Here is a 16,526-nt window from a genome sequence, read left to right as displayed (position 1 = left end):
ATGGCTTCTTCACTTTCAATAAGAAAGTACCCTCAACGAGAGTATGAACTGGGAAAAGCACCGATTCAAAAGAAGAGCATGAATCACAACTGCCACTTGGCCAATCTCAGTTTCATAAAAGAATCCCTTGGGGATGCTGTATGGAACGACTTGAAAGAATCATCCATTGGGGTGATAATTAAGCTTCATGAAATCGAGTATGTGTGGTCTGCGAAGCATGTTCACTACTTTCTCACAAATCAGCTGGCTACAAAGAGGACTTATGAAATGTGGTCTTTGGTTGGAAGCAAACCAATACGATTTTCATTGTATGAGTATGGAGATATCACCGGCTTGAATATTGATCCATTTGAGGCCAAAGATACCTGGGATGTTGACCATAAGGAGCTCTGGGGAGAAATGGGAGTGTCTACAATTGAAGGACCTAATTTGAAAGAGTTGCTGACGGTTTTGGGCAGATGTCGTCCTTGGGATTTTGAAAAAAGGAGAATGGTCGGCTTGCTCTGTCTTCTTTCTATTGGAATCTATGGTATATCACAAACTAGCAGAATCCCATTGCCGACTGCAAAAAGGGTTATGGATCGAGAGAAGTTTGATACATATCCTTGGGGTCGGGTTGGATTTAAGCAATTGATAGAGTCCATTAAATGTGTAACTTACGAAGGCAAGCTCACTTACATAATTCGTGGGTTCGTCCATGTCTTGCAAATCTGGGCGTGTGAGGCAGTTGTTGGAATAGGTGAGATATCTGGTAGAAAGATACAAGGGACTCCGCAAGTGCCTCTACTCTCATGGGGTGGATCACGGATGAGATTCAAGTTCGATCGGTTCGTTTTGGAAGAGCAGGAAAAACATGGCGAGGTATCACTTAACCTTACTCATATCAAATTCACTGATCCTTTGTAGTAATATGATATTTTTTTTTAGTTAAAGATTATTTCTTTATTAGGTACGTGTTCGCCATATGATTATCAAACCATACGAGGATATATACCCTAAGTGGGAGGGTGATGAACATGATGAGGACTTAGACAATATGATCAAGGACATTCTTAATGATCAGTTGGACACAAAAGCTTGGGATTTTCCTCCTATTAAAAAACGCAAACCCGGTGAGGATGACGATGACAAAGTTACCAACGTTAAAGACTTCGTAAAGAAGAAACGATGAGAGACTACACTAATCGTGGGGACAGACACTTCAAAGGTGATAAGAAATTTTAACCACCTATCTGTTTGTTGTTTTCATAATGTTTTACTATTGTTTTGACCACCTATTTTATTTTTTCTTAATGTATCAAGGTTGCATCGGAAGACCAGCGTGTACTTGATTCAAACGTTGCTGGGCTTGTGAACATGGTGGAGACACTTTCTGGTAAGTTGATGACGTGAAGCTCACTTTAGAAAAGAAATCGGATGATGATCTTACATTATGCGGGCTTATGAAGATGATGGAGAGTCTTGCAAAAAAAATTGAAGAAAGAGATGGTGCAATTGATGCTACTATTGCTGCACGTTGCACAAGCGTTGAGGGTGGACTCAATATAAGGATCAGGTCCCTTGAGAATGACATGAAGGAGCTTAAAGAGAAACTTATACCCACTGAAAAGAGAGAAGTGGCGGTTTCAAATGTTAACGTTGATGATGACGCATCAAGCCAAACTCCGGTATGTTAAAAGTTCCCATGTTTTGTGTGTATTTCTTTTTGTGTTGTCATGTCTGTATTTGAAAACTTAAATCATGTTTAAATTTGGTTTCTTTGTCTCTGTTTTGTACTAAATAGGTAACTATGTCGTAGCTCTTTCATAAAACATGACAAATTTTTTTTGAATTATGTGACATATATATATATATATATGTTTTTTTCACTTGCTTGCTTTGCAAGGTACATTATTTAGTTAAGTATGTCAATTTTTTTTTGGTTTTTGGTAGAGACTAAAGCATCATCACAAGATAATATGCCTGTCCACTGTGTTGTAAAGGCTGCAAAACATGCACAAAGGAGTAAGGGTGGTGTTAAGGCTGTGTGTAAAAAAGATGTTGGTAAGCCTCAAGACAGAAAACAAGGTGTCAATGTTGAAAAGGGAAAATACGTTGTTGATTTGGGGGAAGAAGCCTCTACCGAGTCAGTTCGAAGAGAACAAGCGTTTAGTAATACTTTGAATTCTCTCTTAGCCGGTATAAAAGGCTTAGATGATGATGATCCTACAGATAAAAGACAACCTCTATTGGCGCCGCCCCTGAGATGGCCTTACGTAGGCAGTTCAGACATGAAACGCATCATTACCACTACGAGGTCCACTGAAATTTATGATCCAATATCAAAAGTGCCAGAAAGCAAACGGCGTGCAATGATGGACTTCATTGAAGACGACTAGTAAGTTTAATGTATTCATTGTAACTTTTAATTGAAAAATTTATTATCTTAGCTCATGACATCGTACATTGCAGTCAACTACCACTAGGAACCACCCATTCAGCGTTGTTATTCTACAAGAAAATTATTTGGCAAGGCCAGATTGGCTGAGCCAAGTATGCTGGCTGAATGAGATGTTAGTTTTTGTTCTTTATGCTTTTACTGCTTTGTTACAAGAGACAAGGTTATATATATGTCATTAATAAGTATCCGAGGTATTGTTGCTAATTAGTTTTGTTATTGTGATGCAGCACATGGCAGCAGTCATGAAGATGTTCACAAAACGGTCTACACGTCCAAAATCTCCTTTCCAATAACCACGAATCGCGTTTTTGGACAATAATTTCATAGCTGCATGGACTCTTGACTTCAACCGCTACAACCCAAAGTCGTTTACTTTCGGAAGAATTTACCTGGAGGCATTCAATGGTGAATATTAGCATGATCTGCGTACAAACAAGAGGTGGTTCTTTGACATTGATCACTTGTACGCCACGCATTTCATTAAAGGTGACCATTGGATTGCTTTGGACATCAACTTGCGTAAAGAGACCATTCACATTTACGATAGCATAATGTCCCATTCCGACGACAAGGAGATTAATATTGCATGTCGGCAATTTTCTCGAATGCTTCCCCAGTTGCTTAACATTATGATGCCTGAGAACCTCCGGAAGAAGCATAACAATCAATACAAGGTAACTAGGAAGAAAGGGGTACCACAGAACCTCAACCCTGGAGATTGTGGTGTTTTTTCTATTAAGTACATTGAATGCCTTGCTCTGGGATGTACTTTCGATGGCATTTGTGACAAAAATGTAGATCGTCTTCGTGATCAGATAGCATCAGAGTTGTTTGATGAGTTGGATGAACATGAAAAGGAAAGGACTGATCCATTTCCTCATGGCAAAGACAAAGATCATCTGATAACGGCAACACAAATTTAGGAGAGCAGGAAATCCATGATAGGCTATTAATGTTCCAAAACATATAAAACTTTGAAGAAATTGTACACAATATAAGCGACATAACTTATGAAAGCACTCTAAAAATAAAGAAACGTAAACAGTGTTCTCAATTACATGTTTGCTACACATGTCTTGCAATTATGACCACTTTGGTTACAGATTGAGCATTTGTGTTCTTTTCTTGGCCGTTTCTTATCCAGCGCTTTTTCCAAAGCTGATTTTATCCTACTCGCCTTCGGCCCTCCCGGTGGTTGACGTACCTCAGGCGGTTGACAGATTTTCATAGCGACATGTTCTCGAACAGGTAAAGCAGAATCTCCTGGCATCACAACGCCATTGTATGTGTTGTACAAATAATATTTGGTATAATAAGGATGATAAAGTGAAATGCGAGACTTATTTTTAGCCTCTGCTGCTGCAAGAGCATGAACACACGGCAACTTCTCCAAGTCAATTCTACGACAAGAGCATTTTTTTTCTGTCAAATTTACAACATGGAGAGATGAACTACCAGTCACTTGTGATTGATGATCGTCAATCGCTTGTACCGTAAGCTGCTTTGCATAATTCACCCGAGACTGTACAAATAATTTGAATTTTTAGAACCACGAATAATGTTTGATTAAATAGAAGATGTAACTAGTTTAATATTTATACCTCTAGCAGCTTCTCAACTCCACGTGAAAGTGTTGTCTTCAATTGCTCTGCTTCATTTCTTCTTTCAGAAAACCATCTAGTCATCATTAGCCTAACTTCTTCTAAAAGTCTTACAATTGGTAAACTCCTGGACTTTGATAGCACTTGTTGATGGATTCAGCAATGTTGGTTGTAGTTAGATTGTACCTATCACCGGGAAAATGAACCCGAGCCCACATCTTCACATCAGCTCGCAGAAGATAACTATGTAATACTGGATTTAACTCTCCAATTTGCGCAAATATCGTTTCAAAATCGGAAAGTCTGAAACAGTTTGCAGCTTTTTTAACCAACCCAAATGCATCACCACCTCTGTATCGCTGGAGTATATTCTTATATAGATGATAAGTACAAATTCCTCGAGTTGCCATGGGATATACCTTGCCAATTGCATTACCAATTGCTTTGTGTCTATCAGAAATAATGGCAAGTCTCTCATCATCCGGGATCACAGAATTGAGTTGTCTGAAGAACCATTCCCAAGAATTATCATTTTCTGTGTCAACAATTGCAAATGCGATTGGAAAAATCTGAAAATTGCCATCTTGAGCCGTTGCTATGAGGAGCGTCCCTTTATATTTACCCTGTAAATAAGTCCCATCAACAACAACTACTTTTCTCAAGAAAGGAAACCCTGACATGCTAGCACCGTATGCAATGAAGAGGTACTTGAATCTTTCACTACCATCAACCTCAAGACGGGTAAATGTTCCAGGATTATCTCTTTTTATCATGTACAGATACGCAGGTAATGTTTCATATCCTTTCTCGGGACTTCCTCTAACCAGATCTCGAGCAATTTTTAATGTGCGATGAGCTTTCCAATACTTCATCTGCACGAGTAAAAAAATAAGTAACAAGTCTTCCACTTCGTCAAAGTAAAAGTGGACATAAGAAACTATAAAGTAAACTACCTGAATTCCAAAACGAAAGCTCATCAAGTTTGCTACATGACTTGGTAGAACAGTAGGTTCAATTCCACCAACATAATCCTTGTACAAAACTGCAAGAATGTCAGGACTTGCTTTTCGTGATCGAGAAGATCTATCCATTACAGAGCATGTATGTTCTGAAATATATACTCGAACGTAAAATGATGCAGAATCTCCGACGGGTGTAGCTCGGACTCTCCAACTACATTCTTCAACCCAACACTTGACAACTAAAAGGCTTGGCGTTGATTTATCAACAACGAAATCAAACTTTTTCAAAACAGATAAAATTTTCAATCTTGTCTCTAATGCACCTTTAGAGTCGTACCTTTGACCGACAACTAAATTAAGTGAATTTAGTTCTAGTTGAACATGCGGTTCAAGTTCTTTTACGTCCTTGGTTGGCATACTCGAACCTTTTCTTTTTAGAGGTAACTTTTGTTTCTCAGACTCGTCTTCGATTTGCCTTCCGTATACGCTAAAATCCTCATCATCAGAAGTTGCTCCATCAGAATCATCACAGCAATCAAATCTGAACTCCTCATCGTCGTCAAATACGTCCTCGTTAAACCCAGAATTGCCACCCTTATTGTTTTCATTTGTATTACAACCAACATCATTTTCATTGCACTTCATCTTACGTCTTCCTTCTTCACAGCACATTCCTTTCCCATTTCCGGCAACTTTTTCCGTTATTTCAACGCACAGTAACTGTATCAGATCTAAACTGTCCAAGAAAACCTTGAAATTGTCTACAATTGCCAACAAAAACAGGTGGTAGCGTAAGCTTACAAAGAACCCTCTTTGGAAGCATGTAACTGAGCTTAACCTCATGTGTATTATTATCTAACCCGTAATCTTCAAACACCATCCAAAGAAAATCAACATACCGTGTACTCTTATTAGCATTCAGAATTTTGCATCCTCTAGAATTGTCAACCCCAAACAGCCATCTGCAATTGTCAAATCGCCAGTGACCACATACCAGAATCACTTGATCCATCGTAGAAGAAAAGAGTATAAGAAGAGAACATGCAAACTACAAATATCGATAATTAGTTTAAGAGGAGGATAAAGAGGTAGATACAGACATCGTTCTCTAAAAGTTAAACTCTTATGTTCGATAATACGTGCGGCAACCCTAGATCATCCTCGGTTGCATGTGCTAAAAAAAACATGCTGACATGGATAATTTCCATAATTAAATCTGTCAAAGAAAGTAAACCTTTCATAACTAATAATTAAATCTGTTCTTATTTATCTATCATAACTGCAATATATATGTCTGCTGAAAATAAATTTTCTATCAATAAAAAGGTTAATCTAGTAAGAGTACATGTCTGTCATTACTACAATACTGTAAATATGTTACCAAACGACAGATATATATAAGTTTATTGTAACGTAAACATAATTCTACCGTAACGTAAAAGTCAATCTAGTAAACAAAATTAATGTCCAAATAAATCTGCTAACTAATAGACTTATTAAATGTTAATAAAACTCTGCTTCCATAAGAACAAATATATCATCACTTGGATGCATAACTCTGTCAAATAACTTAAATCTGTCTCAAATTTAAAGTATTAAATATTAAAACTGCCATATTTGAAATAAGTTTGACGTGTCTATTGGTAAATTTATTAAATATATCTACCAATAATTATTAAGTTTGCCATTTGACAAAAACTCTACCGACTAAAATTATTTCTACTGTGTTGGAAGATAGATTTTACGTAAAAAATCTATGATTTGTCCTTAAAATCTGTCATCGCGAATAAGTTTGTGGTGTCGTGATATAAACTTATGGTATTAAGTCTATGATTTCATTTTAAGTCTACCAAACGCAAATAATTTTACCAAACGCTCATAACTTTGTCATTATTATACTGATAGATTTAACATAATAGACATAATTAAATACGAAACGTGTGGTGGCATAACTGTAATTAATTCGATTTTTTTGCTGAGGTGTAAATAAATTAATAATGGCATTTTTATAATATTTTTTCGTATAACTGTTTTATAAGGGCAGTTTGGGTAATAATTTTACTAGAATAACCTATATTTTTTGTAAGTTAGTCTAGTAATTTTAGTTAAAATTAGAGTTATTCAAGTAAATCTCCCTAAAAGTAATCCTTAAGCTACTGTTCTGATGCAGCTGCTTTTAAATGTGATTTTGTTTAAAGATTCAACAAAAAAGTATGATCACCATTCTGTTTTTCTTATGCATTATTGGTTCCTAATCAACATATTTGTTCAGTGACTTTGGTCTAATCTATTTAACCTGCCCAACGGATATTTGTTCAATGACTTTGGTCTAATCCACTTAACCTGTCTAACTTATTTAGGAAGACCGATCCATGAGTTTTTGCCGTCTAAAACCCAACAAAAAAAAATTCATAGTTAAAAAAAATCATAAACAACATGCTTAAGATTCGAACCTGCGATCAATATGATATAATTTCTTATATAAACTACTACATTACACTACAAATTTCAAAATTTGATGCTCTTAACTTTTATATAATTTTTGGCATCCTAAAGCAAAGGTTTTATCCGCTTTAGCCCAACCGGTTAAAGGTTTACAGGGGAGTCCGCCTTATGTCTCAATCTATGTTGCATTTCATACACCCGAATCAGGGGGTCTTGTATGTGGGTATATTGTAACTAAACTTATAATATTGTTATTTAAGAGAGTTTTTGTTAACCTGGATTCAAGTATATCTCATGCGATTTCGAATAAACAAGTTTACACAAATTGAGAATCTAATACAAAAATATATCAATTGTTGCATACAAAAAAAAAAAAACAATGGATCACTCTAAAAATCGGGTGTGTGGCCCAAAACAGCCCGGATATGAATAGCCACAAGCCCTAAGCGCACGTATATTCCATCACTGTCTTTCTCTACTCCCACGCATAAACAAACTTAACCCAGTTCCCAAACAAGCCCACAACTTCATCATCTCCAAAATCCCAAACTCTTCTAAAACCCTAACAAGAACCCTATCTCCCATTTTCTGGAAACATTTTTTCCATACTCCCACTGAGAAAATCTCCAGAACGAACATTTCAACCATGTCGATTTCTAAAGCCGTCTTTTTGAACCACCTGCAAACAATCGCGAGAGCCTGCCGTCCCCGTGTTCCGTCGCCATTGTTCGCCGTCCGGCACATGTCTTTCGCGACGCAGGAAGAGGCCGCCGCGGAACGTCGCCGTCGTAAGCGTCGTCTTCGCATGGAGCCACCGCTTAATTCGTTCAACAGATCCCCGCAACAGCAGCAGCAGCCTCAAATCCCTAGACCTATCCAGAACCCAAATGTCCCGAAATTGCCAGAATCGGTGTCGGCTCTCACCGGGAAACGCCTCGATCTCCACAATCATATCTTGAAATTGATTCGGGAGAACGATCTGGAAGAAGCAGCTCTCTACACTCGTCACTCTGTGTATTCAAATTGCCGGCCGACGATTTTCACCGTGAACGCCGTTTTGGCTGCGCAGCTCCGGCAAGCCAAATACGGAGCGCTTCTGCAGTTGCATGGTTTCATCAATCAAGCTGGTATCGCCGCTAATATCATCACATACAACTTAATTTTCCAGGCTTATCTTGATGTTAGGAAACCCGAAGTTGCTCTTGAACAGTACAAGCTGTTTATTGATGGTGCGCCATTGAATCCTTCGATTGCTACTTTTAGGATTCTGGTAAAGGGTTTAGTTGATAATGATAATCTTGAGAAGGCGATGGAGATTAAGGAGGATATGGGTGTTAGAGGTTTTGTTGCAGACCCTGTTGTTTATAGCCATCTGATGATTGGGTGTGTGAAGAAATCTGATGCAGATGGTGTTTTTAAGCTTTATGAGGAGTTGAAGGAGAAGCTTGGTGGGTTTGTTGAAGATGGTGTGGTTTATGGGCAACTGATGAAAGGATATTTCATGAAAGGGATGGAGAAAGAAGCCATGGAGTGTTATGATGAAGCTATTGGAGAGAACTCAAAGGTTAAGATGAGTGCTATGGCTTATAATTACGTGCTGGAGGCTTTAAGCGAAAATGGGAAGTTCGATGAGGCTTTGAAGTTGTTTGATGCGATGAAGAAGGAACATAATCCACCGAGGCTTTTGGCTATGAACTTGGGAAGTTTTAATGTGATTGTTAATGGGTATTGTGCAGAAGGAAGGTTTGAGGAAGCTATGGAAGTTCTCAGGCAAATGGGTGATTTTAGGTGTAGTCCAGATACTTTATCGTTCAACAATCTGATGAATCAGCTGTGCGATAACGGATTGTTGGCCGAGGCTGAGAAGCTTTACGGTGAAATGGATGAGAAGAAGGTGAAGCCTGATGAGTACACATATGGTCTGTTGATGGATACTTGTTTCAAGGAAGGTAAGATAGACGAAGGAGCTGCGTATTACAAAACGATGGTTGAGTCGAGTCTAAGACCAAACTTGGCAGTGTATAACCGGTTGCAAGATCAGTTGGTTAAATCCGGTAAACTCGACGATGCAAAGTCCTTCTTCGATATGATGGTGAACAAGCTCAAGATGGACGATGAGGCTTATAAATTTATCATGAGGGCGTTAAGTGAAGCTGGGAGACTCGACGAGATGCTTAAGATTGTGGATGAGATGCTGGACGACGAAACGGTCAGAGTGAGTGAGGAATTGCAGGAGTTTGTGAAAGAAGAGCTGAGGAAAGGAGGAAGAGAGGATGATCTGCAGAAACTTATTGATGAGAAAGAGAGATCGAAAGCGGAGGCAAAGGCTAAAGAGTTAGAAGCAGCAGAAGCGAAGAAGAGGAGTACACAAATCAGCATAGCTTCACTAATTCCTCCAAAACAAGGGGAAGAAAAGGAAGAAAAGGAAGAGAAGGTAAAGATGCTTTGGGATAACAATGATGTTGAAGAAGCAAATGTGGTGGAGGCGGAGCCGGGCCGAAGCTCATGAAGCATGTCCTTGGGAGCCCATAAGTTCAAAATATTTGTGAATGGCCGAGGCTTTTTTTTTTTTTTTTTTTAATATCTAGGTCTAAAGTTCGAGTCTATGAAGCTATGATTTCTTTATCATTTTGCTTTAATTGAACAAGTTGGCAAATGTTCTCTCTTTTTTTTAACACTTTTTTCTCCTTGTTTTTCTTTTGAGTCTTTGAGACTGTTTTGTTGTTGTGATATTTTTTTTTAAAACTGAAAATATTTTTAAATAAATGATAAGAGGCCAAATATCAAAATTACTCCATAACAAGATTATATAAGTCACATAATGTGATTATATAAGTATAGTATTGCTTATATTCAATTTTTTTTCTCTTTATAGTATTAAATATATATTTCAAGATACGATGAAATTCCAACTAAATACAAGAAATATCAAAATTCAAAATATCATGATAGAGATCTAAATAACATATTATAAAATTATAAATAAACACATCTATTAATAGCATAAATTATAGTAATGCTTTGTCAAACAAATGTATATTTTTGGCAAGTAAGTGTATTTATCGAAATTGTTTATACTAAATATACATGCTGATTATCAAGCTACGAATTATGGAATGAAAGATTGATTTTTTCTAGTTATTATAAATAAAATTGTCATTAAATTTAAAGCAAACACTAACCTGACATAGAAAAAATTACATAAGTGGAGAAAATTGACATTAGTGGAACAATTATAATTATGTTTTAATTTTTTTTTTGTCAACAATCCTATTGATTAGCTGTAATTTTTATTTTAAAATACAATGCTAAATTTGGTTGAAATATATAAGTTCATCAAATATATGATTAGAGTCTTCGAGTTAATAATTTTTTGGAGGATCTATTTTTTTAAAGATTTAATGATTTATATGGTTTAATAAAGTAGTACAATAATCAAAATTTTACGATCAAACTTAATACACACAAAAAAAGTTTTACTTTTAGCTTTCTAAATCTCAAGACAGGTTCTAGGTAGAGGTAGGAGAAGAAGCAGGTGATTCAAAGAGAGGAAGTAGGTGGATCCAACAGTTCGGTTTGGATCCACATTCCATCTTATTGTCGTTTGCTCGAGTTCATTATAGTTTCTATTTATATTCACTATTTAACCTGATTTGGTTGAGACAATAAGCTTTTGGCAATATTTTTTTTCAAGTTTTATTCTTGTTTCAAATTTTATAGCAAGAATAATCCACTTGATGTGCATATATATGCAACAAGAAATTAAAGATTTGTAACCATTTGAGACAATGATTTGAAGTAGATGGTGAGTGAGATGGTTGGTGAACATTGATTTCCAAACTAGAAACATAGACTAGACTAGAAAGAGAGATGAGTTATATAACAAATTTCCATCATATGTACCCCGAAAAAAAGTCTAGAAATACATAACCGAAAGCTAACCGATCTAAACCAAACCAGTCAACTAAGCTTTCCAGGAACACCTAACGGTTTTTTGGTTATGGAAGCAATTTATCAAAAACTAAAAGACTGGAAGCAAGTTCTTAAAGTCAATATAGGATTCCTTTAGAAGCACATGCATGTTTAGTATGCGGTCTGAGCCAAGAATCGAACAAACTCTTCTTTCTTCTTGCCAAAGTTGAACACAGCCTCTTCACGGAGCACTTGCTCTCGCTTTATGTCCTCCAGCGTTTTATCCTTCTTCCATTTCATCTCTCTCATTTGCTTCTCCGTCTCACTATAATTGTCCATCACACGTGAAGCAATTGGCTTTGCAAATCTTATGTTCACCTCATCACTGAAATTGGCATTGGTTTCAGAACAGTGGAAAACATGAGAAGAAATGAAAACAACCCGAAGAGGGAAATAAAGTTTCCAGGTTACAGAGTTGTGAGAATCTTACCAGCTTCCAAGCGTGAAGATCCCACCTGATCTGATGATTCCTCCATCCAAAGATATAGCACCATCACTTATGCAAGGACGGGCATTGATCATATCAACCCTTGTTTTGTAAACTTGAAGGCGGGAGAAGAGACTGTAGAACAAGGTCTCACGAAGACCATATCCATTTGCTGTGACACAGAGCAAGTAAGCTGGTACGATTTGTATCATGTTCACAGCAAATCCTAGAAACCCAGGAGGATACTCGCCGTTGGGCAATTTCGGCTTCAGAAGATCAAGCCTTCTTTGCGGATCATCAGCTATGTACTGGCCAACATACGGTCTAAAAGGTCACCAAATAAAGGTATTAGAAAAGGATCGCAGATGAAAGAGTATTTAAAACACTTGGAGCTAAACAAGAACAAGTACCTCAGAGTTTCAAGGCAGATGGCATCAAAATGGCCTTCAATGTTTCTGCCAATCGAAGCGCCAAGCCCGTGAAGGCCAGCATTCTTATCAACGTTGCCTTGATTGTCATAACTCTCTAAACCCTTGACACTTTCGTAATCCTTGCATACAAGTGCCAACATCGAGCGAGTCCCTAGATAATCCGACAAAGCCCTGCATTTTCAATGTACCATAAGAGAAACTAATCAGTTTCAGATTAAAAAAACAAACCATACTGTGACAGTGAGGAATGGGACTAACTGGCTCAGGTTTTCATCACTGACTCTCCCCAGTTGCGCTACAACTCCAACGACTCCTTTTGTCAGCGTCAACTGAGAAACCTGCGAGCCATGGCGAGATTGAACAAGACCTAAAACTCCAGCAGCTGAGTTTTCATACCGGAGGATCTGTTCATCGACATCTTCACCCTGATGATTGTCACCAAAGTTTTCGCTTATAGGAGTTGCCGATGATTGAAGTTGGCTCATACGAACTGCAAAAGTAAAGAAAACAAAAAGACCTCACATTCGGAGACTATATTCTCTCACAGAACTCTAAATGAACAAACTTTTTCCTCTGCTAAAACGTAGGAGGAAGCAAAGCTAGAACCTTGCAAATCGAGGATCGATTCATCCAATTTGTTCTTCTGAGACTTGAGGAATAGCAGATTATCCTCGTGCTGTTTGATTTTTCTGCCCATGGCTTCAAGATCAGACTGAAGCCTCCTGGAATTGAACATAGCAAACTCGGCCTGAGACATCCCTCCCCCTTCTCCTCCTCCATTATTCTGGGTTACAACTCTTGGAACTGGTGACGCCATTTCTCTTGGATCCACAAGCATCCTCGTTGGTGGATCTTGAACTGCCGAATGGGAGGTCTGAAACGAAATCTACAATTGGATGCAAAAATCTGATTAAAAAAGTCCATGCCTTTCATAAAACCCTAAATTTCAAATTCGTAAAAATCTGACTGAAATATAAACCCTCTTTTCGCAACTCTCAAATTTGCTTATCTGGTTAACGAGGAAATGAACAAATAAGCAACTGCATTCAAACCAATGAACAAAACGCATCCAATGTAGTCGCATGCAAATTGAAAGAAACAAAATCGACGGAACAAAATTCGAGAAATTTCACCAGAAAGATACAATTACGAGTCTTTTTCTCCAGAATCGCCAGAGAGATTGATCGCATACGAGAGATTACAGTCCGACAAATCTTCTTTTGTTTGCAATTTTCTAGGTAACAAAACTGAAAAATTCTTGAACTAACCTGTTGACCGGTCGGATACATTACTGCTCTGCTTCAATGTTATAATCGGAGAATCTATCTTTCTCACTCTCTTCCTCTCTCTCTCTCTCTCGGTGCTTGATTCGCCTTCTTCTTTGGTCTCACAGAGGTTTTAATGCAAGGTCTTCTACTGGAGATAAAAGCCAAATATTTTTCCTTTCTTTTTGGGCCTAGACACGTCAGCAATTATATTTCAAATTGATTTAATCAGTTTATTTTTAAAAATATACTAGGTAATTTCCCACCCAATATCAAAATTTTACATTTAATTTATTTTCTTCTATTGTGTGAACGTATTTGGTATTTTAAAATTTGACTATGTTTAGAATTCGATAATGATAGTATTTTTACATTCTATTTATTTGATTGTACTAATGAGTTGAATTTTTACATTATATTTGAGTTGGATGTACATTCATTTATTCATTTGATATTGATCTCATTCCATATAAGACTATCATATTTAAGATTCTTTCTTACTCTCTCTCCAATGCAACAAATTGAACTTGTATGGGCTATATTTTTACCTATTTTTGCCTAGTTTAATTAAATCTCAGGGCTCTTTTTTCTCTGAATTGTTATTCTTTGACCAGCTTTATGGTTCTGGTTTGGGTATCAAAAACTTTTCACATCTACTTGTTTGAAGATTGGTTTAAGCATGTGTTCTTCATTTTGGGATACCACAATACACGTTTCTTTCTAGTAACACACATTCTTTCATAACTATCCAATGAACGGAGGATTTTTATTGTATTATCATTTTTTTCATTCTAATTTCGTCTGCAAGGATGTATTTTTGTTGAAGTTAAATTCTTTGATTGAACATTCACAAGAAGAGAAAGTAGATATCGATAAAAAGGAAAAGAAAGAAGAAGAGCAAGCAAGCTCAAAAAGCACAGATCGTGCCTCGTAGAAAGAAGAAGAGAAAAAGCCACAGAAAAGAAGTCAACAAGAGAAAGAAATTTAGGCTACTGAATTAAGTGGGCATATGTTTTCTACTACAGCCCAAGAGTGAACCAGAAATTAGTTTGGTTAAAGCTAACTAAGTTATGTTAGAGTTAGAAGGGATTAGGAGTTGTTAGAGTGGTTAAGAGTTGTTAGAGTTTTTGATGTTTGAAGTAAGATTGCTTGTACAACTAGTCTAGCTTGTATTAGAGGTATGGACTAGGAGAAGTGGTTAAGACTAGAGTCCAAGTGCTAGAGTTGTATCAAGTAGTACAAGTATGTGTGTGTTATGTTTTTGTAGAATGATCTTTTGGATCCCATATATAAAAATGTAGTCTTTAAAGTTTATCTCTCTCTTCTTGTTTTCACTTAGAACAACCAAACAACAATAATGAGTGAAACAGAGAACTAGAGAGAGAGAAGAGAGTGAGAATAGAGAAAATGAAAAAAAACCTGAGTTAGCTAATAAGAGTGAAGAAAGTCAAGAGTGTTCCAACAACAAGGGAGAAGTTCAACAATTTTGCCTTTTTTTGCTAAATGAGTTTGTATTTTTCCTTTAGAAAGCCCATTAAGCTTCGGAAAGGCTGAATGATGAGAGTCGTGAGACATTGACAATGTCAACTTGAAATCCGTCGACACAAAAAAGTCAACTTGAAATCCGACATTTTTCTTCAAATGTCAATACAAACATTCTTTAACTTTTCCAAGTCCATGAGATTCAATGATTCATTTTGTGTTCTTTGTATAAATACTGTACAAACCTCAAAACGACTGAAATGATCCAATTGCATAAATAATAAAATAAGAGATGTCAATTACCATAAATATGAAGAAAAATAAGTACAATATAGCATATCTCGAAGGATTGTTTTGTTTAAGCCTTTTTATTATTATTAATACAGATCTCATATCTCTACCATTCTCGTGATCTACTGATCTAATCTCACAGTATTTGGTGCATAAAAAACTTTATAGCTATTCGTGTGTGTGTGTGTGTGAGAGAGACTCAATGAGTAGTGAAATCGAAAGGTGGTCCAACTTGGAGGTGGTGTTGGTCTTGGGTCCGCCTAAAGAAGTTAGGTCGTCGTTATAAAAACAACTTCACATTGTCATTTTTGTTTTATTCCATTCTTATTTAATTGACATCTACAAAACTAAAATACGTACTAACGGCGTCATTTGATATTACAGTCCATTGAAATATCAAATTTTGCAATTCATCAACCAATTTATAGATTACACTCCAATGGGAAATAATTTTTTTTTAATTTTTCATTCGTACTCAAAAACAATTCCAATAGATCTAAGTTCATATCACCCAATTGTAATAAAACAATCCGTAAATTTATGTATCAATGCAAACAATATGGGACCAGCATATACATTTTTAGTATTGCTAATAAAACACTCATAATCTCACAAACCTATATGATAAAGGAAAAAAGTATTTAAGCATGAGAATATCATATCTAGTCTTCTAGATACAATTCTTTTTACCAACAACATACAAATTAATTTTACCAAAAACATACAATATAATTTAAAATATTTTTCGAATGTGATCAAGCTAGGCTAATATATCTTACGAAATGTACAATTCTTTTTCTAATTATTCTGAGGATTAGCCAGTTCTGAAGCTTTTCTCTGATAACTATAAAAATATATTTACGTCGAAGTATACATCTTCTTATCAGAAATATGTATATATGGAATTAGGTCCATACAAGTCCACAGAGTTACGAAAAGTCAAATATTATTTTATATATTAATGATGGGCTCACTTGTCTTCTTTCTCTTTGTTTTCGATCATCACAAATGTCAGAAGACTTAATAATACCCAAAAAAGGTGATTGGCGTTAAAAATAAAATCTCAAAGAAAAAGACAAAAGTAGAAAACCTCGTGAACTTCGTAAAAACACTTAACGGCGTTTAACCGAACCCCACGTGACTCCGTTAATGATTTCATTATCGGTGGTGAAATGACGCCTCTTCCTTCTCAACTTAACTCTGTGTTACT

The 16,526-nt window shown here is 36.5% G+C and overlaps 4 protein-coding genes across 4 annotated transcripts; 2 read left to right on the top strand and 2 right to left on the bottom strand.

The window, feature by feature from the left end:
* Nucleotides 1–2,378, top strand: LOC112087823. Its single transcript, XM_024157833.1, has 5 exons — nt 1–861; nt 950–1,153; nt 1,303–1,375; nt 1,480–1,667; nt 1,983–2,378. Exons 1-5 carry the CDS (start codon nt 1–3, stop codon nt 2,376–2,378), a joined length of 1,722 nt encoding a protein of 573 aa, XP_024013601.1.
* A 1,773-nt stretch (nt 2,379–4,151) lies between these two features.
* On the bottom strand, nt 4,152–6,015 carry LOC112087822. The gene is made up of 5 exons (XM_024157832.1): nt 5,998–6,015; nt 5,864–5,870; nt 4,995–5,764; nt 4,461–4,913; nt 4,152–4,400 (listed from the first exon to the last, which is right to left on the bottom strand). The coding sequence occupies exons 1-5, from the start codon at nt 6,013–6,015 to the stop codon at nt 4,152–4,154; spliced, it is 1,497 nt and encodes a 498-aa protein (XP_024013600.1).
* Nucleotides 6,016–7,872: 1,857 nt separating this feature from the next.
* LOC18021438 (pentatricopeptide repeat-containing protein At3g49240, mitochondrial) lies at nt 7,873–10,161 on the top strand. Its single transcript, XM_006404100.2, has one exon. It carries the CDS (start codon nt 8,095–8,097, stop codon nt 9,955–9,957), a length of 1,863 nt encoding a protein of 620 aa, XP_006404163.1. The 5' UTR covers nt 7,873–8,094; the 3' UTR covers nt 9,958–10,161.
* Nucleotides 10,162–11,326: 1,165 nt separating this feature from the next.
* Nucleotides 11,327–13,673, bottom strand: LOC18021437 (protein DEFECTIVE IN MERISTEM SILENCING 3). The gene is made up of 6 exons (XM_006404099.2): nt 13,547–13,673; nt 12,885–13,164; nt 12,537–12,768; nt 12,258–12,449; nt 11,851–12,171; nt 11,327–11,745 (listed from the first exon to the last, which is right to left on the bottom strand). The coding sequence occupies exons 1-6, from the start codon at nt 13,565–13,567 to the stop codon at nt 11,532–11,534; spliced, it is 1,260 nt and encodes a 419-aa protein (XP_006404162.2). The 5' UTR covers nt 13,568–13,673; the 3' UTR covers nt 11,327–11,531.
* Between the last annotated feature and the right edge of the window lie 2,853 nt (nt 13,674–16,526).

The sequence above is a fragment of the Eutrema salsugineum genome, unplaced genomic scaffold, assembly GCF_000478725.1.
Source record: "Eutrema salsugineum unplaced genomic scaffold, Eutsalg1_0 scaffold_16, whole genome shotgun sequence".
NCBI lineage: Eukaryota > Viridiplantae > Streptophyta > Magnoliopsida > Brassicales > Brassicaceae > Eutrema > Eutrema salsugineum.
Note: the sequence above shows the minus strand (reverse complement) of the source record. Positions and strands in the feature narration are given on the sequence as shown.